Source organism: Betta splendens, chromosome 21 (assembly GCF_900634795.4).
Source record: "Betta splendens chromosome 21, fBetSpl5.4, whole genome shotgun sequence".
Taxonomy (NCBI): domain Eukaryota; kingdom Metazoa; phylum Chordata; class Actinopteri; order Anabantiformes; family Osphronemidae; genus Betta; species Betta splendens.
Genome location: NC_040899.1, coordinates 10,766,426 through 10,789,516, shown reverse-complemented (window position 1 = coordinate 10,789,516; position 23,091 = coordinate 10,766,426). Strand labels below are relative to the sequence as shown.

Below are 23,091 nucleotides of genomic sequence, written 5' to 3'. Positions count from 1 at the left end.
AAACGGCCCCACGATTCACTGTCTCTACTGTTTATATTCAGTTCAATCTTAAATTATTAGGCACGCCAGCGAAAATATCACCAAACGTTTGTCCTTTACAAAGATCAAACAGTGTCATAGTCCAATGTAAATGTCAGTCTACAGTTGGACGGAGTTCTGCATCTTGTCAGTGGAGCAAACGAATACAATGATGGGACGATGTGATAACAATAATCCTATGGATGTACTCACGGCTTTGACACTGGTCCTCTTTGGGTCCCCAGCAGCGGCCGTTGCACGAGCGATGACACTTCTGACCTGCACACACGTTCCAGGAGAAGAGACCGCTGTTGTTTCTGAGCCGAGTTTCATTTTAAATTGCAATCACCATCGGCCTCCAACAAAATCCATAGAGTGTGAACCTTAAAGTGGGAGGGAGGCGCTGAGCTGGAGCTCGAGCGCCTTCAAGCACTTGGCTGAACCCCGGATTGATCGGACCGGCGGCCGGGATGTGCAGCGCTGAGGCTGTTTAATAGCTTATGTTTGAATACAGACGTGTGTGTTTCCAGTCTAACATTTATGTTGTAATATCTAATAATCAACGCAATAATCATGCCAATGAAGTAGTAGCCTCTAACAGAGTTGACAGGGTTGTTGTGTAGGTTAATATAACCTGGTGATGATGATAATATCAATATTAATGCATTAATTATCATGGGTAAATAGAATAGTATGAAGAAGAACCATCCGTTTTTATAGCAACGATGTGCTTTGAGTAAAAAAAAAACAACTAAATAATCTTGACACAGGTTGTTTTGTGAAAATAAGAAAATCCTTATTGCCACTTCACTATAAATCAGCCCAGCACGAAACCAGCACACATCAGATCGAGATAAAAGCAGCATCAACCCCTCAGAGCTTTAGCCGGTGCCTTTCTGGGGTTTTTGGAGAACTTAATTGACTGTCTAGTAATTGACTGCGGGGGAAGTGAGCCTGGATAAGTGCAGAAGTGCTGTCCTCTGTCCATCAGCCTCTTCAGATGAGAGCTATTAGCATCGAGACCGTCTCTCTTCCGCAACATGAACCTCTCCATCTTCTGCCCTCGTCGTCGTCTTCTTCCTCGCCTGTCCCCTCTCCGCCGCACATTTCATGTCTTTCATGCTCCGTGCTCCCCCTCGCTGATTCATCACTCGTCCGTGGCTCGGTTTCACTTAATGCATGTCTCTCTTTATTCCCCGTCCATTCCTTGTGATTGTATAATGTGAATATCAGCCAGGAGTGATGGCCCGACGGCATCAATATGCGCAACCTTTTCCACACTTATGTTTCTGTTCTCCTATGAACTTGGTGCCATATGAAGTCTGTCAGAGTTTAGTATCCAAGGTCTTCACTATCTCAACTCATAAATTCTCGCTGGCCTAGAATAAACCTGTCCTACCCACTTTTTCCTGCACCATAATCTTTTACAGCTTCCTTAAAATGGCCCCCGAAGGTTAAAATGTCGGGAATCCTGCCACGCGAAGATTGAAGAAAGATCAGGGGGTTCAAGCTAAATAAACGGGGGCATAAACACCAATAAACAAAGCGACTGTGGCACAAATAAGTCTCAAGCAATAACAACGTAAAGCTCATGTGTCCCCGAAGAATGAATTGGAGATTATGTTCTCAATTGTGGATTACGGGCTTGGAGACCTCTTGATCTTCTTGGCAGAGCAGAGGACTTGCCGAGGAGTCGGAGGTCGATCCAGGGCTAACGGGGCTGCAGGGAGGAGGAGGGCTGAGCAGAATCTCAATGTGGGGTGCCGTTCATTTGCATGTGGAGCCCTCGGCGAGAGCTGGGAGAGGAAATCCAAGGGCAGGGAACAACTTGTATTCTTTGCACAACAGTGATTGTGCAGTTTTTGAATGCAATTAAAGCCTTTACGGAAAATTCGTGTATACACACACACACACACACACGATAAAATGTCAAACAGCCTAAGCACTAAACTGAACCACTGCAGGTCAGAAGAGGTGATTTAATGTGTCTTCACGTCACAGACAACTACATGTACTGTGGCTCAAATCAGCCTTTATGCAGCCTGACACACTAATAAATCCCATCATTATTCTGGGCATCTATTAACATGTCTTCCAGCCGACGACAGAGGGGAATGGACACGATGTGAACGATCAGTCACTGTGGATTATTATGGTAAGGACAGTGACAGAATGGGGTCAAGGGGTGATTTTGTGATGAGGGCCGGTGTCGTTGCTTATACTCGGCTGCTTACTTTAAATGGAGCACATGCACTCGCTGCTTTATTAACAGCTTCATGTTGTGAGACACTGTGGCAATAGAACGTGTCAGACAACGTGTGGCAAAAAGGTAACAGCTGATCTAAAGAGATGAAGGTGCAGACTTCCTGTCTAGGGGTGCGTAAAGCATTGGGTCCAGGTCTCAGGGGTTCGGGTTACTCACATGCGCCGCTGCTGTTGGTGGGCACCACCACAGGATGGATCACGGAGTAGTTCTTGACGATGTCCTGCCAGTGGATGGTGTCGGCGTGACACAAAAACTTGTTCTGGTCGACGTAGACGCCTCCACTCAGGATCTCTGTGGGGAGAGCGCACGCGGTCAAAGGCGCGTTTCCGTCGCAATCAACGGCTTTCGCCGCCTCTCGCTTCGCAATTAACAGCTGACGCGGTCGGACGCTCCGCGTTTATGTCAAAATCATTATCATCCCAGATTGGACGAGGAGGCTGTTATTCCCGGTCCCTCTGAGGAGCGCTCGGGTGTAAGAGGGAGCAGCTGACCTTGAGACACATACATTTGATGATGGTTGCCATGAGGCAGCCAAGACAAAGCCGTGTCTTATTGCTGTTATTGCAACCTCTGATCTTTTCCTGTTTAGTTTTGTTTTCTCATCCGTCTCTTTCTACGCCGCAAGCACACAGAATCAATTAGGTCCCACTGCACTGACATCCCTACACCAAGTCTGGCAGGGATTTAAGACCCACTAAGGGACAGAGGCCTTGAAAGTTTTTTTTTAATATTTCTCCAAGGTATAATATGTGTCATCATACTGAGAAGGAGGATGGATTCCTTTCACACAAACGAGCAGAGACTGTTGAATGACTGGACATGGGGAGTGATTCCGATTATTGTTGTGCAGGAGTTTAGATAAAGCCTAATCCTGACTTTTATGCGAGACAGAAAGAGTGGCGCTGAGAAACAGACAGAGAAGAATATGAGAGGAGGCCACAGAGAGACCGGTGGCACTGTACGAAAGAAAGACGGAGCGAAGCACACGGGCAGATTTGCATTATTTACCGAGCCTGTGTGTTCTCTATCTCCCAACAAACAGATTACTGACACAGAGCTGAAACCGATGAGACACATAATCATACATGAGGCGCTCCGCCAGCACCGCACTGAGACAGCCAAATACAATATTGGCCCACAAAGGCCCGATTAAATGATAGTCCTTGGATAATAGGAGGTGGAGGCATTACCTACACGCGCCCCCCCGACCCCCACCCTCCGCTCTGCCTCCCCGTCTTTCCACATGTGCGGCGGGAGTTCGGAGGAGAAATTAATCCTTCCTCCCGCCACGGGGGGGTGGGGGGTGGGTGGGGGGTAGCGCTTGACTAGAAGGAGGCCGCGTCTCCGATTCGGATTGTTTGCACAATGGGACGCCGCCGGCAAAGTAGGGCAACGGACGAACCGGCGCACAAAGCGAAGCGGGCTATTACCGGCGCCGCCAGCGGGACCTCTCCGCCCTGCCCCAGCGAGACACGCCAGCGTACGATGCCGTCATCCCGGCTGCTTGGGCTGCAACTGGAGATAGGGTGCGTCGAAACGTGCAAAACATCCTGCTACAACCCAAATGATGAATAATGGTTTAAAATGGATGGAAACGTCAATATAAGTAAGCAGGGATCTACTGGATTCCTAATAATAAACCCAAACACTGAACTAACCCATATTACATACTAGCTACGATAACATGCAGCACAGAGACTCCCATAACGCGTAACTGCTTCGCTTGCGGTTCCTGCGTGTGCAGTTTGTGGCCAGTGGGACACGAATGGTTAAATCCTTTTGTTGATTGTTCAGTGGTCAGAGAAAACGTCTTAATTAGTTTGTTCGCACAGCCGCGGCTCGCGTTTCCAAAGCATCCCCTCCCCGACCGCCGCGTCCCGAGAGCAGCGCCGCGCCTCGGAACGAGGCCGCGGCCGCAGTCTTCGGTACTGGGCTGTTGGAGGGAGATGATATGAGCTTCAAGGAGGCAGAACCAATGTATGCAAGCAATTATTCTGATGGTAAGTGCTTGTTGTGATTTTTTTTTTTCGCTTGTTTTCCTTTTTCATTGCAGGGTGGGGATGGGTTTGATTAAGACTGGGAGGCAAATCGCAAACCAGTGATCAGAAAAGCCGTAATAATGAGTTTGTGAGGGTGAATTAATAAATGGAGAAGTACATATGTAGGACAACACCCGCACCACGATAACCGGCTGATTTCCTCCAGTGCTGGAAATTGGCTTCATTGAATAACCATGACGGAGACTATTCTTCATATATTCAGCTGGACAGTAGTTTAAAAGATCAAATACTGAGCAAAAAACACTCCAATAGCAGGTTTTACGGCACACACACCAACATTTACCCAGATGGAAGCAGTACTTTCTCTCTTCCTCATGGTCGGACTGGGGATTTTACCCTGAGCCTCCACTCCACTCCCTCTCATTGACTCCGAAAGCTTCAACTTGGTTTTTCGGCTCAGCACTGCTATCAACCCTGTGCAACAGAGGAGGGAAACTCTGCGGGAAGATAAAGATGCATTCTGGGTCAGAGAGGCTAAATGCCGGGGCGCAGGTGCCGCCGCACGCCCCGGCGGCGGGGAAAAGGCCGAGGCGGTTGCTAGGCTGCGCTCGCGGACGGACGAACAGACGGAGCCGGCGCAACAGAAGATGAGAGCGTGAGTTTGCGCGCGGACGAAAGCGCGGTCAAAAAGCGCACACACTTCCACGCATGGCTCAGGTCTGGCGGTAATGAGGGCCTCATTATTATACGTGCCTCGAGCATCTATTAAATGAAATTATTATTGCTTCATCAGTGGGCTTGTAACCAGAAGGTCACTAATTTAAATCTCTACAAGAGCTGGGAAAATGTGGGTGGGGAATGTCAGGACTCTACAGTCCCTATGCAGCTATTATGAAGCACTTGAGGAAGACACTTCAGGTGGACTACACGTGAAGAAAGACAGAAAATTAAGGATTTAAATGAACTGAAGGAGCCCATGACGAACTTTTTGGTTGCAATCCCAGACAACACATTATATTATAGATGATGACTTTCATCAGCTGTCCGATCTCGCCTTCTACAAGGACAAAGGATGGACGGCTCTCCCGCAGGAGCGCCATGCAATTTTAATGCTGTTAACACAATCCCCAAGCAAAACGGCGGTACCCACTCAAATGTAATTGCACTTTTATGTGTTTAACTATTGACCTGAAAAGAACAACTGCATTAATTTGACTACATAAAAGCGCTTCGCGAGAGGTTCAGCGGAGAGGTGGCAGCGCTGGGACTCGACTGTCTCTGAACACGCCGTGGTCAGGAAGTGGAGACGGTGTGTGTGTGTGTGTGTGTGTGTGTGTGTGTGTGTGTGTGTGTGAGTGAATGCTGGATTGTTGAAGGTAAGACACGCCACATCTTTATAGCTACGCAGGTTCTTGGACTGAACCCCTCTTTGCATCCTTTGTATTATGGTATGGCGATGTCAGCCCCATCCCACAAACATATGCTGCTACTTCACCGGGATAATTGCATTCACAGGCTACTGATTAAATTTGGCCCATCCCTCACACAATTGTTTCCTATGAGTCTTATGAAAAATGCCTGAGATTTAGGGATTATAGAATTATACTCGAGCAAGGCAAAGCATCTGCTTAAAGACAAGACGAAGCAGAAATGAAATCATGACAGAACGGTTATGAGCCGCCGCGCTCGCATCCTTGCTTATTTCCAACTTAAACCGTGATAGAATCCGTGGTAATCTGAGCTTTATGGATGAGCGGGCGGAGGGGTAGAGAATCATTTTACAATACCTTGAGATAAGACAAATTTATGAGCGAGAAAAGGAAAACAAGAGACTGAGAAGTAATGAGAGGATGAGGCAGAGAAAGTACGAGGGGAAAGAATATGAAGGCGACAAACGAGTGAGTGATTAAAAAAAAAAAGAGTAAAAGGACCTTGGATTGCTGCTGCTGAGGGCCACTTAGCTTATCAAGGCTGATGTGTGATCAATCTGCCAGCTGAATTAAAATGAGCCACACTCTCTGCAACGGGCAAAACAAAACAGGATCTGAGGAAGGCGGGAGGCCGAGGGAGGGAGAATGGGGCGACTGGGGGAGAGAGAGGCGATCTTACGCGGCATACCAAGTGTGTTGGTTTTATCACAGAGGAAGCTGGCTGCAGTCACTGCACAGTTTGTTTTCACCACAACAAAACCTAATTGAGGCCCGGTATTTTCCGGCCCACTGGGACACGCTGTGCAACTCACTACAGGCCGCGGCTCCCGCTTTGTTCATTAGTCAAGGTGGAAACGTCCACTCTGAAGATTCGGGGGCAGATTATTAGTGAAGCTAGAGAACATTCGGACAGCCCGGGCTGCTGCTGCTGCTATCGCGTGAATGCTCGGGGGAGGGCTGTCATTTTCGTTGGCTGTGCACTGAAGACATCTGGTTTCAACATCGGAAGTTAAAAGTTGAATTGGCTGATAGCGTTTGAAACCCAGATGTACTGTAACAAACTAAAGCCTCGTCATTCCAATGCTTCGCGAGGGAACTTTGCAGGAGAACTTACAGCAAAGACAAAAGAAATATCTCCGTTAGACCAACAATAACTAAAACAGAGGCACCAGAGTGATCACATGCTTTGTGTCTGACCTCTTTGACCTGCTGTAACTGAAGGGTCAGACTCACTGTATAACTAGAGCCACGTAACATACAGCACCATGAAGAAGTTCATTTCATTTCGAATTCCCGTCCTTTCTGCGGTTTTGTACACAGCAGCATCCACCGTATCTCTGCGGAGCCCCCGAGATGAACAGAAAACTCCTTTTCATGTCCTATTACACACTGCTGCCCCCATCAATAGCTGCTCCACTTACCCAAGGCCTCACCCTAAGAGGCAAAAAATAAGCATTTTAATTATTAACCTGCCCGAGGAGGAGGAGGAGGAGGAGGAAGAGGAAGGTTGGAGGGAGGGTGCCGGCAGTGATGACAAGTTAAACTGATGCTCATGTACATTTGAAGTATGGCGTCTGCACTGTGTACAGTGTGTAGAGTGCTCATAACACTCCAAGAGAAACACCATCGCTCATGTGCAGCCGCCGCGTGAGGAGCTTTAAAGTGAACACACACAGCGATGCAGCAACTGTGACACACACCAACACACTTCAGTCAAAGGCCACAGGTGTCCGTTTAGGCCTCATAACGAAGCTGATCCAAAGTGACATTTTTCTCACCGAGCTGCCAGTCAGCTCCTACTTTATTTGCCTCCCCACTCGTTTTGCGCCTCCGACATCAAAGGCCCGTCTGAAACACAGCCCGGCCTTCAGACTCGCAGGAAGAGACGCGTGGCAAGGCTGCAACACGACAGCGGTGACAGCCGGTCGGTGGCGGAGACTGAACATGACCATCACAAAGGAAATCAAAAACAGAATACTAAACACGAGAGCATTACGGCAAAGTCACGGCTTCAGATCAGATCAAATGCTCAAGATGGAAGAAAAAGCGATGTTTAGAATTTAGCAAACCTTAAATGTTAGTTATTGAAAAAGTGGAACAGTGTTGTTACAATACTTCTTTCCTTCTGAGGAAGTGGGTTAGTGTTTCCTGCCACCACCATGTCTGTCTATGCAGCAGCAGTGTCGTAGTTTGGGCAGAGTGAGGCTGTAATTTCCACTGACTTGTGAAAGATGGTGTCAGCATCGCTGGTACCTTCAGTCATATGCTGCGAGCACTGACACCCTACACTGAATGGTGTTTCCCGTGTGTGTGTGTGTGTGTGTGTGTGTGTGTGTGTGTGTGTGTGTGTGTGTGTGCACGCAAACAGGCAAATTACAGATCCAATTTTTCCTCTTGCGTCTTATCTTTCATCTAATTACAGCTGGAGCCATCGCTGGCTTCCCTGTCTGTGTACAGTGCCGAACTCTTCACTCGAGCGGTGTCTGGTTTCAAGTGTTGCCTCGTCAGAGCAGCGAAGAAACACAAGGTAATTTACATAACCTATAGGGCAAATTAATCCCCAGCACACACACTTGAGCAGACACAGTCACACTCGTTCTGTCCCTCATTTCCTGCAACCAGATCGGGGCAGAATTGAGATGAACAGCCTCCTAGTGGGGTTTCATCTACATCTGGACGGATCTTAGCCCGGTCCGTAGCCTGAGGGGGTAGAGCTGCTGGAGAAAGACTGAAGAGGACGATGTTTTGATTATTAATTGCCATTAAAATTCCTTCCATGCCTACTTTAACTTTTAATGAGGTGAAAGTCGGCTCACGCTGCCAGATTGCCAACGAGGTTCGTTTTGGAAGGCAAATCGTTGTGGTAATGTTTAGGCCTGGTTGTTTTTGCAGCTGACACAGGATGAAGCAGTAGGTGAAGTTCTGACCTGGAAATCATTTCTAATCAGTGAGTCAGTCAAGTCTTTCTGGGTGGCTCCCTAATGCAATCACAGGGCTCAACACATGTAAATTATTTATTTGAGACACACTCTTCACCACCACTGTACTGATGTATTCACACACACTAAGAAGCTTACATGCATTAAAACAAAGGCAGAAATGGTTCCCAAGGCGAGAAACCAGGACTTTGCTCCCTGTCCTCTAAAAATAGTCCTAGATTTCAGGTTCGGCCTAGATGGGGTTCCAGTCTATCCAAGGTCTGAGATCCAGCATAGATAGAAAGCAATAAACAGAATATAAACTAGAACTGTCCCAATCGAACATACTGTAATCTGTAGAAAGCGTGTAAATTCTGTCAAATTCTATCCTGCCAAACATAACTAGTTCACAATAAGTTCAGCTTCTCGGTTACGCTGGTATAAAAACCCGAAGCAACGGCTTCAAGTCACACAGATTATCCACATTACAGCCCAATCAGTTACCAACATCCACCACCGACGGCCCGTTCCGCACTTCAACTTAACATGTGCCTCCTCACGATCCACATTAGGGGCCCGCGAATGTCACAATACGAGCGTCGTCCTTCAAAAGGAAAGTCCCGCTTGCCCCCATCCTGGAGCGGTGAAATATTGAGTGTGACACAGGAGTAATTGCATGGGAAGTAATCAATTAGACACACAATTGAAGGAGACCTGAGGTCTGTCGGCTGCCAGGCGAGAGGCTTGACTGGATTCTGGTGACGTGCTCGGAGCCAATCTGGTCCCTTCTTCAATAGGAGAATTGCTCTTTCTCCCGTCTCAGTCGTTTTATGGCGAATGGAAGTCCGAGGGGTCGGAAGAAGGCCGCAATTTTATGGCACCCCCCCAAACACTTAGTCCCTTTTCTGGAGGAAGCACACGGACTCAAATCATCCCCTTTACTTTACCCCTCACAATTCCTTCCCAGCGCAGCCTGCAAACGTCCCCACAGAACACCCGCCGAAGGCCTTGCGGGACCCCAGGAGGAATCAGGCGGCCACCGGGGGCGCCAGCACAAAACGGCGCGAAACATCACGTCGCATGCTTCTGTGTAAATGGAATTAATGTGACAAATCAGGACTGCCAGCTGAAATGTGATGAGAGACGGAGGGGCCGGAGAACGGGGGATAAAGAGATGGAAGAAAGACAGAAAATGGGAGAGATAAAGAGAGAGCAGATGGGCCATGAAGGAGTGGATAACGCCTTGGCGTAAAACGCAGGCTTGTGTACATGCATGCGATGAGAGAGGATCATTCAGCAGATGGGGCCTCAGATTGGATGCCTCATTTTGGACAGACGCAGTGCAGGCGTTGGGTGGTTAGAAAAATGAATCAACAACACTAAACAAATCTAAAAAAAAAAAAAAAAAAAAAAAGAAGAAAAAATGATACTGGGCGAAATGTGGGAAAAGGAGGGGGGTGGCGGCAAAACGCGTTAAATCCGAAAGTTCATCTGTGTTTTGCTTCTTATTGAGGCTGTTATTATTTTGCCAGGGAAGCAGGCTGTAATTACCATGTGAGAGCACAGAGGCTGCCGAGGGTCCGCGAGAACCCAGGCGGAAGTGCTGAAAATGTTCGGCTAAGCAGGAAGGAGGACGCCGGGGGTCAACGTGCATCAAACTACACGTCAGGAACTTTGGAAATGTCAAGAGGTGGAACTATTTAACCTCCCTCCTGGCTGGTTACATGAAGGAAATGAAAGAAATTCTCTCCGCAGCAACAGAACGAGATTTTTGTATCCGGGGGGGGGGGGGTGGATGGGGGTTCCAAACAGACTTGAGTCCCCTGTAACCTGACCCCCCCCACGAGTGCGACTCTTTCCCCCGACCGGAGCGCGCCTCAAATTTCATATTCATGAGGATTTACGTGGGCTAAGCTTGATTGAAAGGTGCATCGGAGGGAGTCCTATCCCTCCCCGCTCGGCCACGGACCTCCCCCGCCCCGTCCGATCCGGAGTCCATTCACAGCTCGCGGAGGGTGCGCCGGGAAAATCAATAAGTGCAATGCTACAATATACTGGCGACAAATTGATTTCATCCCAAGGCAATTTCGACCCAAGTTGAAATGCCGCCGGGTTTCAGCACTGAGGGGGTCTTTTAGTGCGCCGCCTCAAGATTATCCCCTTGTGTAGTTAATAAGGTTAGTGTTCCTATGTGTGTTGCTTATGGATTATATTGATTATTTCCCACTTTCCTCTGTGCTGCTGCCAGAAGAATGTTGGACTAATATGACAGCAGCGTCAGAAGGCCCGTGGCGAAAGAGATAGCGATCCTCAGACCCGCTGCAGCACTGAAGTCGATCCATGCTGACGCTTTCCTTCCTCAGCAGCTCCGAACAACTGCAACACAACTAACTGTGACACGCAAAGTGAGTGGTTTCCTTCACCCAGCAAGAGCTTGTTTACTTGTCGGGCCCATTTGTGGAGAAAGCACCAAGTAGTAGACTGTCCAAGGCTAGCTTCTTTAAATAGGGATGGATAGTGGTTGTCATGGGTGTGACATTTTGGACTTATTCCTAAACACCTGCTTAAATCTGACATCCAGAATCAGCAGCCACCAAGTAACAAGCAACCGGGCTGAGAAGTCATGGCACATGTCATATCTCAGTTCAGTTATGGATATAAGTGAGCAAATAATAACCAGAGTTCACCCACAGCGCCACAATAAAAGCCCATACTGAATATGCGTAGTGATATCTAAACACCAGATCAGCTGCTGGTAACCAGTGTACCAGTCCGGAAAACCAGTCCTGTGGCTCCAAACATGAAAGAGTCAGTGTTTCATGGCTGCGAAGAAAGCGAACGCTTGCTGTTTTCTTCAGTTTCCATGCAAGAACGAAGTGTGAAACTCAAAACAGTCAGAGTTATGAAGTAGAGCAGATTCAGGCCATGGTTGTTGTGCATAACTTCCCCTCCACTTCATGGCTCCAGGCCACGGATGGCACATCAAACGGCAGCTTCTCACAGAGTCCAGCCCCGGCTCCCTCAGCACCGGCTTCAACTTGGCACCACAATGAAAAGGACCGTCTTGGCAGAAAAAAAAAAAAAAAAAAGCTGGTGGTGGTGGTGGTGGTGGTGGACAAATGCAATTCCCTCAGTGCGGCGCAACATGTGAGAGAGAACACACGCCGGAGCGTGACACGCGAGCGCGCGCTAGCGAGCCAAGCTAACGGCCCGCGCTAACGCTCTCAAACGGCCGCGCTCCGGCTCTGGGGAGGCACCAGGAAGGAAGCGTCGAGGAGAGAATGGCAAGAGACGACTGAATTATTTAGAAAGAGGGTTCAGACGTGGCGCAGACACGGGCCTGTACACATGCGTCTTCCCTATGAATCAAAACAAAGCAGCCCAAGAAAAACACTGGGGTTTCTCAATAGCGATAGCATAACAAAGCCCATACATTTAAATGGACGTGTATATATATATATATAAGCAAACATGCAGCATCCCTATTAAGAAATGAGCAGCAAAAGTCCTTCCAAATAAAATAAAACATTCTTCATCAAAGAGCACATGTAAATAATTGAAATATCCATTCTCACGCCTCCCTATGTGTAAAATATAAGAAGGAAAAACGCGGAACGGGCCGGTGACGCCGCTCGTTGTTTTTCAAGCCGAGCGCAAACTGCGCCGCTCCTAATTTTACCCTCGCTCAAAAGACTCGCGAGGTCGGATTTAGCATCAAAAAACTGAGTAAACAACAACCTCCGCTCTGGCGCTTCACACATCACGAGCCGGCCCTGCCCCCGGCGTGCCCCTCTTAGCCCCGCTGCGAAAAAGCCTCTTGTGCGCGACGCGGGAGTTTCATCTCTTCCCGACCTCGGGGTCAGGATGCCCAAAGAGGAGAGCGCGGCACAAGGAGCCATTGTTCATGAAGAGACGGCGCCGCCCACGCAGCGTTTTCCTACTTAGTATGCCGTTTATCTGTAATCACATCCACTGGTTTCTCCGACTTCTGAGCGAGCGGGCCGGGATCGATCGCAGAGTGGGTTGTGAATCAGATGAGAATAGTGTGTGTGTGTGTGTGTGTGTGTGTGTGTTTGTGTGTGAGAGAGAGAGAGAGAGAAAATGTGAAATGACAGAAGAGATGGAGTCTTTTTTTCACAAGCTCACAAATCAGCGGCGTGTCCCTCAGAGGGAGAGGGTTAATTGTGATAACAGCACAAGTCGGGATCTCGGTAGAAGAGGAGCCAGAGTGTTGCATCAAGGTGATGGGAGCCAGTAACTACCCACACACCAACCAGTCATTTAAGCACAGTCTCAGCTCGAGTGCGATTCCTCGAAGCACTTTGTGGGATATTCTCTCACTTAGGAAATCTCCCAAGCAGCTTAGTGCTACATCACTGTTCACCGAGCATTAGCACCGTTTCAATCTCAGGCTACGAAAAGCAACCGTTGGCTCTGATCACAGTTGAGTTCAGCTGTGGACCCTCTGTGTGAGTCGTTAACCCCAGAGATGCCAATTTGGAACAAGGTGATTGAAGTAAACAATGAAGGTTCAGGTGAGAGAATGTGAAGCATCCAACAATAGATGCCAGAATATCAGTCGGTGACCTGTTTCTGTGTCTTTAGCCTCAGACTGGTGCACAGTTAAAATCTACATTCTAGAAGTACTCAGCCACTTGCCTGTGAGGTTCTTCAGACCCAGCTGCCGCAGGCCGAAGTTCCCGTCGCGTCTGTAATTGAGGAAGACGGCGAGCGAGTAGCGGTCCTCGTACAGCTTGGTTCCTCGGATGATCCGCAAGTTCTCCAAAGGCAGGTAGTCGAACTGGTTCAGGGCCACCAGGACGTAGCCCGTCACCTCACGGATGGACTGCGGGCAGAGTCACGGAGGGAGGGAGGCGTTAGAGTCGGTGTCATCACATGTAAATACACAAAACACTTCACAGGAGAACGTGATCTAAAAAACCAAAACAAAAAAAAACAAAAGCATTTCTCTCTGCGGATCTAAAACGATTAATTCAAACTACTACAAGGTTACAAGACGTTTTAATAAACCGCGAGCGGACCTTGAAGACGCCGCGTTCATGTTTCTTTCAGCGCACGGGTCCGCGGAGCAGAGACGATTCCGTTGTCAACAACGCGAAACAACTAAAACCAGTTTCACCATCCATCCTGACAATGAGGAGGAACCAGCGCGTTGGGCCCGAGCTTTGGTTCGCATCCACATCATTTATTTTGAAGAAAATGTGATCCCCTTTATTCATTCAAGCTGTAATCTGCTCTGGCCTTCCACCGGTAAGAAGTCTTATTACTCTTACAGAAAATCACATTTCCTTTAATGCCCCTGAATTTATTCCTCTATGATAGAGTGAAGCCTCAAAAATGACTAATTAGAGAGGGTTCGGAGGCGGAGAGGCGATGCACGGCGGTGGAAAACTAAAAAGAACTAAACAAGCTGGGAAGGGATGAAGGAGGACGGTCACGAGCGTGCGTCCCATCACTGACACACATCCATCTCCAAGGTCACCCTCCACACGTTCCATCACGCGGGCGAGTTGCTCCTGAGCGTGGAGAGCGCTGCAGGGCTCATGACCCCGCTGCAGAACTCGGCGCCGGGTTCCGGGCCCGCGTCCGGGGCCCGGCCTGGGGTGACTGAGCCACAAGGACAGCCGTTGCTTCACACTTTAAATGTCATTTAGGAGGGGGGGCACGACGACTGTCGAGAGTTTGGCGAGGAGCCACCCGGTCGGAGCCGCCGCCGCCGCATGAATCAAAGTGACAGGTTGTGTCCTCTTTCGCCAAGCCGCCATCGCGGTGGCTGTCGTTAGCGGACAGGCGGTCAGAGGAGGCTTTCCACGCCAGCACGCCGATACCGATAATCGACGAGTCTGCGTGCGAAGTGCCGCAGCCGATGCGCTGAGCTGAAATAAGTCCTGAGGAGGGACCCTGGCAGCGCAGTCGTGGCGGCTGACAGCTGTCAGAGACCGTGGCCATCAGCCACGAGTAAGTAAGCGCCGTCGCCATTACCCCGCTGATTACCATTAATAGAAACAGACGGGCCGGAGTCTGTCGGGTCTGTGTGTGTTTATGCGGATGAGTGATGGGGATTTGATTTTGGGCGCGCGTGTTTATGTTGGGTTTAGAAGCGAGCTGGTGGCGGAGATCAAGCCGGGCTTCCTTCGCCGAGGACGCTCTGACGGAGGATCCGGCTCAGGTCGCTGAGCGCCGCTGTCCTAAAAGGGCCCGGATCCCACACAACAACAAGAGCGATCAACTCTGTCTGACTGAGGGCGGGATAAAAGGTAGCTGATAATTATTGCAGGGCTCATTCTTCACGGGTGATTTATTTATTTGTTTATTACCATTCGCCGGCTTGTTATTTTCAAGCCGCCGAATCGATACACCTCGAAGTGCAGCCCTGCGCAGGGAAATAAACCGAGGCAGAAGGAAGACGGTGGGAACATGAGCTTTTCTCCCCCACAGACTGTTTGTTCAATAATCAACTGCACGGGGAAAAAAAAAATGGAAACAACGTGTAGTGATTACATTCCCCTAGCCGAGCTAATGGCCAAATCTGCTCCGCGTGGTCACTTTCATTAAACACAGATCAAGCAAGCGAGGCCCCCCTGCATCCCCGCTCCCGCCGCGTGCCCACTTCAGGAAAGACAGGCACTCGGGTTTAAAGGGAAGCTCCAACGTGCCGGCGGAATCGGGCTAAAATAACCAGGCTCGACAAACTAGCTCACGGGGAAGCTAGGAATTAGGCTAGCGATGATTCCGCTCAGGTGCTGGTGTCGAGGCTGCTTTTAACTTCGGTGCTTGCTCAAAGGTCACGGACATGGCCTCCTCCTTTTAGTCACGGCGCAATTAGAACAGTAAATTGCCTGCTATATATATAAACAGAGATATATAGATATATTTAGTATATTAACATGAGCCATTGTTGTCCTGGTTTTCTCCTGTAAAAATAGCATCTCAGCTATCCTGATAATGCCTGCAGCACATGTGATGGAGAACCAGGCTGATCCTGCTGGAAGCCAACTTTGGATATTTTCTTTGGCCTTGTTTTCTGTGTGTGTGTCCGTTCGGTAATCTCTTACAGGACTGTGAGCACCTCCTATTTCAAAGCGTTGGGCAAACTGACGAACAGCTCCTGAACCCATGCATTCGACCCGCCCAACCCCAAACCCAGCAGAACACACACGGCGCTCCTCCCGAGGGAGCGGCGCGTCAGAGTCCCAGGAACAGTGAACAAAAGCGACAGGGAGCGCCAGATTCACTAGATTAACAGGGATTTCTCCCTCCTCCCTCCTCCCAGAGCCGCGGCATTTGTGAACGGAAGTGTGGCGGCGGAACAAGCCCCTCACTTGAGTCACTGAGACGTGCACGGTTTCGAAATCGAGTCCTTCAATCCCCAACTTCTAAGTGTGGGGGGTGTGGAGTGGGTGAGGAGAGGAAGGAGTAAGCATAGACAGGGAAAGGGAGGCGTGGAGGGAGGGATGCTCGCTGCGGGAGGAGGAGCTCAGTCGAGTGGATCGGACAGGGCCTATGTATATTTTAATGCATAATTAAAACCACACCTGTTCCAGTTCACAAAAAAAGAGACAGACAGAGGGGAGATGTTGGGATGTCAGGAGAGGGGATTCGGTGCTGGAAGTGTAATGACACCATTAGCATGTTTGAAGAGACTGAACACACGTTGGCATGATTGCCTTTCATTTCCATACATATTGAGGCGCGGCGATGCTCCGCGGGGCCACGGTCACTGGAGTCAGACGCGCGGGACTGCACTGCGAGGGCTTAGGGTTCGCCTTCCATCACTAAGCCCTCAGCCTCCATTTCCATATCGCTTCCCTAAACCCCCCGCCTGAGCTCACATCCACATCTGTAAACAGACACAGAATCCGGATGGAGTGTCTACAGGCATAAGAGAGAAAATCACCCCCCCCGCCCGAGTTTTCTCAGGGGATCAACTTCAGTGTAACTGACAACCTGCAGGAAATATTGCCGGTAATTGTCCGGTTTTGGAAAGTGAGGACTTCATTAGTTCATCTTGATTCAGGTTTTTTCTAACATAACCCTTTAGAAATGGTTGTCGGTATTTTGCATATTGTGATGATCTAACGCATATGACCAGTGTTACGCGAGTGCATCATTTCCCGGGAGGAGAACCATCCGTGATGCACTCAGTGGTGTTGTCATGCTTGAGTCACTAAAGTGCCCACCTCCAGCCACGTAAACCTCCGGCTCCCCACTCGCACCTCAATCCCTTTGGAGTGGCTCAAACCTAATATGAGCCACTTCAAACACCTGCAGTTAAGACTGGCTTTGATGTGTGTGTGTGTGTGTGTGTGTGTGTGTGTGTGTGTGTGTGTGTGTGTGTGTGTGTGTGTGTGTGTGTGTGTGTGTGTGTGTGTGTGTGTGTGTGTGTGTGTGTGTGTGTGTGATTGTGAGAGAGAGAGGATGGGAGAGTGAGGGCATGTGTGAGTGCACATCACTCAGGTTTCTTTAATTGTTTGGCCGAGATTCAAGACTCATGTTTGATGTGGAGAAAACAAGAAAAATAAAATGAAAAAGACGATTAGAAAGATTTAGTTTTTATCAAACAACAGACCAAAAAAAATGAACAAGTGAGGTGAAAGTTGTGATAGCTTTCTGTTGAGGTTCCATGTCCTTCCTTCTCCTTGCTCCCCTCTCAGGGTCAACGCCAGCTGCTTTAAAGAAAAATCCTTTACTTGATATGAATGCAATTAAAACTCTCTCCCTTTACTGTGTTTCCGTGACCACAAAAAAAGAACAAATGACAAAGTGGGACGCGAGTGGGACGGATGCACACGCCTAAACAAGTGCTTAAAAGCCATCACGAATCCCCCTGATCCAGGCTGATGACCTCAGCCCACAGGTTCCGGCACCGTGCCTCACCAACGCCAACGACGAGTCAATGCCAGAGCAGCGCCACCAAAACAGCTTCACGTGCTCCTTAACCCAACATCTGCCCATGGAACTTGGTACGAGTCCTCAGTAATGATTTTAAAAATGAGGGAGTACTCTTTGCTTCAAAGACATTGTGCATGTACTTTGCACAGACCATTAGACATTAGACCAAGGAAAACATGAAGCTTTCAGGCAAAAGAACCTCATGTATGTTTTGAAGTTGCTTCGACACATCTGGATTATCAGATGGTTCTGGAGAGAAACAGGCCGCCCGGTATCACAGTTGTGTCTTAGTCACAACTCACTGCTGTTTCAACAGGATAACAATCCAAAACAAACATCTCAAAGCACCAAGAACAGGCGAGAAAACCCAAGACCGCCCCTAAGTGCTCCGATGTCCATCACATCGAACATCTGTGGGAAGAGGTGAAACTCAGACCCGAGTGCTGCCTGACGGAAGCGGGAGCCGGTCCAAATATCGCAGTTGCTCATCTCTTGCACCGGCGCCGCCCCGCGAGGCCTGGGGACCAGCGGGCGCCGGGACCCGGACCGACCCGCTCGCTCGCGCTGGGTGACTTTGAGACGTGCCCGCGCGCCCTGCGCGCCGAGGCCACGCGCGGCGCCGGCCCCGCGTTTGAGTGTCATCGCTTCCGACAGCATGACAATCTACTTGTCAGGCGCGATGACAAGAAAGGCCTGTAAGGTGCGTGCATCATCGACGGAAAACACCGCGGTGGTCAGATCCAGAGCGGGGCGGCTGAGCGAGGAGGAGAGGCCCGAACACAGCACCGCTCCAGGTTGTGAGAAGGGTTTCATGCACAGTTTTTGTCCTGGGTCAGATTTAGAAGGTAAAGCTATAGCGTTTTTATTACATGTTGTACGTGTGGGTGTGTGCGTTTTTCTACAACATTTCCTGCCTGATGACTCGGAGTCGATCTCACACCAGCACAGACAGTGACGCACGACAAAGCTCCTATTGACTCATTAACAGAGTAATTAAAATAATGGATGTTTCCTAACTCTCTCCCCCCTTGTTTCCTGTCTGTTACACCTTCAGGTAAACAAATGTATGTGAAAGTAATCATATGATATTATCATGAGTTCAAGTCACAACATGTACTGTAATATGCTATTCAGTCTGTTCCTATAATAAGTATTAATATTAATACTGCAGTTGCTACAGCATCGTAATAATAAGATCAGGGCACTGGTGTTTGTTATTTTAGTCGGTCTCTCCCTCTGGCTCACCAACGCTGAGTTTCTCCAGCCTTATGAGAAACTGAGCTGTTTTCAAGACCTTGTGACACAGTTAAAAAAAAAAAAAGCTAAATGTTTAAAGCGTCGGTCATCTCACTGTCTCTATGCAGCACAGATGCAAACACAAAGCCAGCTCAACTCAATGTTGGGCCAGAGCGCAGATTCAACATTAGCATTGGTTGTGGGACTCTGTGCGTCTGTGCAGCGGTGGATTACAGCAACGCTGAAGCTGAGAGTCGGTGACGCGCAACAGCTGATTTTGCAACGTTTCGAGTCCGGACAACACCCCTTCACTCATCTCAAGCTGATTTAATCACCGAATCGCTTCATCTGGACTTGAAATATCCTGGTTTATTTATTTATGCATTTGACAAATCAAATTGTGCCCTCTGCCTACTCGAGGTACTCGCTGGGCCTCCTTCAGGCACATCCCGACTTTTCCATCCCATAACCAGCGCTCATCAGTCACACACTGATGCATGAGGGCTGCTGAGGCACATTACTCTGGGACTGCCTTCATTTCTCCAAGTCGAATTCTTCCCCCTGAAACGCTAGGATGACTCCTCTGCCCTTAGAAATGTGAAAATGGAAGGTTCAGCTTGGGAGGTTGGACGTATGCAAAATGTCTGCGGTGTGATTTAAGCCCCGCTGTCATTTAGAGTGACTTTCACCTTTGGCGGCAGAAGGATGGCGTGGCGGCGGTTCATTAATACGCGAGCGTACGGGGTAGGTTGTGTTCAAGTCCCTGAGATTGTTTTCTAAATGCATCTGAAGGTTATCTATACAGCACAAAGTCTGCCAGTCGAGTAATTAGCAACTTCTCTAAAAAGCTACCTTCATTAGCTTCAATTACCGTGGCTGCACGCTCTTCTTTAGTTACGGCGCCGAGACTCTGATGTTGTCTGGCTGACATTTTAATTTACAATGTAATGCCGAGTAGCAGGCAGCATCAATTTCATCCTCCATTTGTCTTCTGCAGCCTACCTTGAGGAGAGAGATAAAGACAGATAGAACGTGGGGAGCACCTCTTCCCACGAGGAGAAATTGCAACTCCATCAGAGCACGGGTAATGAGTGGACCCCTATGGGGAATTCTGCAAATGGACTAATTTGTAATTGATTCAGTGCATTAATTACCGGCCTGGTTACGCCGGTGTCATGGTTAATATTGTGCCGATCCGACGAGGCTGGGAGGGCCTGTCTGCAGTGGGACTGTTGGGGTGAGGCAGCCATTATTCAATTATGGGGCACGAATCTGTGGTGAGGCGAGCTTTAATCCGAGAATAATCACTTCCCCTCGCTCCCCTACGACGAGCTGATGTTTGGGGGGGGGTCTGGAACAGCTTCTAGCTTAGCTTCTATACATTGAGCTGCACAGCTGCACCCCTGCTGGAACGCGACGGAACCGGAGCCTCGCGGGTGAATTTACGGCCACTGTTTGGGCAAAAATACCTTAATTGCGGCAACACTTCAGCGCGATTGGTTCACAATGGATTTCCCCCCTTGGGGACATCGCATCACGTCCCACCCACCAGCACACCAGCATGCATGATGTAATAGCAACAGCCAGGCTTTGAACTATTAAACGGCTCTTTTTAGCGACTTAAAATGCTACATTTCGGCCCCGCCGTGTTCGCGGCTCCGGTCCAAAATAAATCCCACACTCAACGGAACTGAGTGCTGCCCATGTGACGGATGTAAACACAGTGTTCCTGGTTCCTACAAAACACGTGCGGCGCGCACAGCGCGCACTTCTTTCTCCCTTTATCAACTTTTAGTTCAACAACAGTCTGTTTGCAGCCCTGAGCAAGGAGACAAGATAAAATAAAGGGCTCTCTCCCTCACAGTTGATTATATTTCTGCTTTGATCTACAGCGGCCATCCCCTAACCACTCTCTAAGAGTTTGGACCTAGAACATCACAACAAAAACAACACCCATGGCTCTGGGAGCCACTACACTCCACCGTGGCCTTCACTGCTTATTTTAGTGTAATGTGAATTGTGCCCGAAGGAGCCTGAATCTGTCTCCTCTCCAAGGGGCACATTTACTTGGTATTTGGACATGGAGCGTCCTTTAGGGTGCTACTGTAGGTGTCTAACGATGATCCTTGCAGGAAAGACGGGCCTGATTGGTCTCACTCTCATTCGCCTCAGTTAAGGCAGAGAACGCCGTGTCGCTCCTCAGCTGATGTTGAAAATAAATCTGCTCAATTGCAGCAAAGAGAGAAGGAAACGGAAGAGAAAGCAAGAATGTTTTACCGGGAGCCATTTTTGTCCTTTTGCCTGATTTAGTGACGTCTCCGTCGCCCCGTGGTGGTGCTATGCTGGCCTGAGCGCGGTCAAATTAGAAGTCTAGTCAGACATTTTGATGCACCGGGGTCGTCACACAGCTCCTGTTACTTTAGTCCTCCACCAGTGGCCCAGCGAGACGGTTAAATGTTACTGTGGGGGAGCCGCGGCCACGCTTAATGGCCCTAACAGCATTATTAGCTAATAAAGGTTGATGGCGCTCGCAGCTCTATAAATTTAGGACGACAGGGGAAAGACGTGGCGGCGGCTGTGTTAAGGTGAGGTCTCCGTCTGCGATTTATGCAGACGCAGCCTGTAACATTTAGAGCAACAAAAAGCTGCTTTCCCTACGTTTACACAACTGCATCAAGTGACAGATGTTTTATTGTGATGCTTGATGACTGAGAAATGACTGGGCCACATCAAAATCCAGTGACAATTTATTTATGTAGCCCACTATTGCAAAACACAAATTTGCCTTAATGGGCTCAGCAATCAGTTCAACCTGTGATACCCTGTGACCTTTGACCCTTCAATTAGATAAAGAAAAACTTCCAGACATCTAAAAAATAATAATAAGAGAAATAAATGGAGGAAACCTGGAGAACGGACAGGACAGACATACGATAGATGCCGTGTGTACAGAAAAGAGCACACAATAGGTGATGCATTGGCCTCTTATTCTGACCACAGAGGAAATCTCTGAAATTGAAGATAAAGGTCTTGCTCTCTCCACGGGGAGAAAGGGAATCGCTTTTCTGACCCACTTGGCTGTCCTCTGTCTTGCCCCCTCCCTAAACCACGCACGCACGCACGCACGCACGCACGCACACACGCACACACGCACACACGCACACACGCACACACGCACACACACACACACACACACACACACTGTGTGAAGTCCATTGAGTTTAATCTGCTGTCCAGACCCATAATCATGTACACAATGTACAGCGTGAGCTAAACAAACCCTAGATAACAATCGGATGGTGAAGTGTTAAGGAGGAATCTAAGCAGAAATGATAAGTTTCTAGATAGAATAATGACTGGTGACAGTTACAAAGTAAGAAGATGTTATGACTGTATTTAATCCAGATGATCAATAAAGCTTTATTCTTACATATTAACTAATGAGGACCATCAGATGAATCATGATGATCGTGATTCAGCTTCTTTTTTTTTTTTGGACCGCTTTTCTTCAAATGGTTTATAAAAAAGCGTGTTTCCATGTTGAAGGGCAGAGGAGGAAAAAGTAATTCTGTGTTTCTCGCGAAGTGTTTTTCCCGCTCGGCGGAGACGGAAGCTGCTGGAACGCGTGTTACGTGTTACTCTCAGGCAGACGGGACGCGGCAGAGCCGACGCCCGGACGGAACGCCATGAATATTTGAACGGCTTTAATGGACATGTGCGGGAGCGCGGGGCCTGGGAACCTCTCTCAACCTGTCGCCGGGGCCGCGGCGGAACCTGTCTGCACTGATCTCCACCAGCGTCCCTCGCGTCGCCCGTGGTCGGAACCAGCCCGGCGATCGCTCCCCAGATTCACAGGCGGGTCCGCGGGTTCTGCGTCTCTGTCTCCTCGTCGCTCTCTCTCTCTTTTCATTACGCTTCCCGTCTTTGTGGAACTCGCTCACATACTGTACTGGAGACATAAAGAGCCGTAAATGTCAGACCAATTTTTGCCGCGCAGATACTTGTGCACAGCGCTAGACAAAACTATGTAATTATAGTAGTGCTCACTGGTCCATTAGTGATAAAGACATGATGGCTCACATGGGTGGAGCTGGCACTCTTAGCTCCCCACAATGCATTCATTTCATGGTAAAAGCTGCAATTATGCTAAAAGAGTCCCGTTCTTATTCGCTAACGGTTGCGCCATTTCTTTATGTCTCTTCCTTCACCGCGTGCTCGCTCTCTGCTCCCTCCCAGCGCCTTTTGCCATGCCTTTATCTGCGTTATGTCACTGTCAGCCAGCGGGATATTATCTGCATGAAACAGTGTCA

The 23,091-nt window shown here is 48.9% G+C and overlaps 1 protein-coding gene across 2 annotated transcripts in view; it reads right to left on the bottom strand.

The window, feature by feature from the left end:
• The window catches only part of LOC114847230 (receptor tyrosine-protein kinase erbB-4-like), a 170,513-nt gene that overhangs the window by 57,404 nt on the left and 90,018 nt on the right, over positions 1-23,091 (bottom strand). For both annotated transcript variants that reach the window (XM_029136751.3, XM_029136752.3), the window contains exons 3-5: positions 13,292-13,478; positions 2,441-2,575; positions 232-297 (exon numbers count right to left, since the gene is read on the bottom strand). In XM_029136751.3, the coding sequence (XP_028992584.1) occupies positions 232-297; positions 2,441-2,575; positions 13,292-13,478 (388 nt within the window). The remainder of the gene's footprint in view (positions 1-231; positions 298-2,440; positions 2,576-13,291; positions 13,479-23,091) is intronic.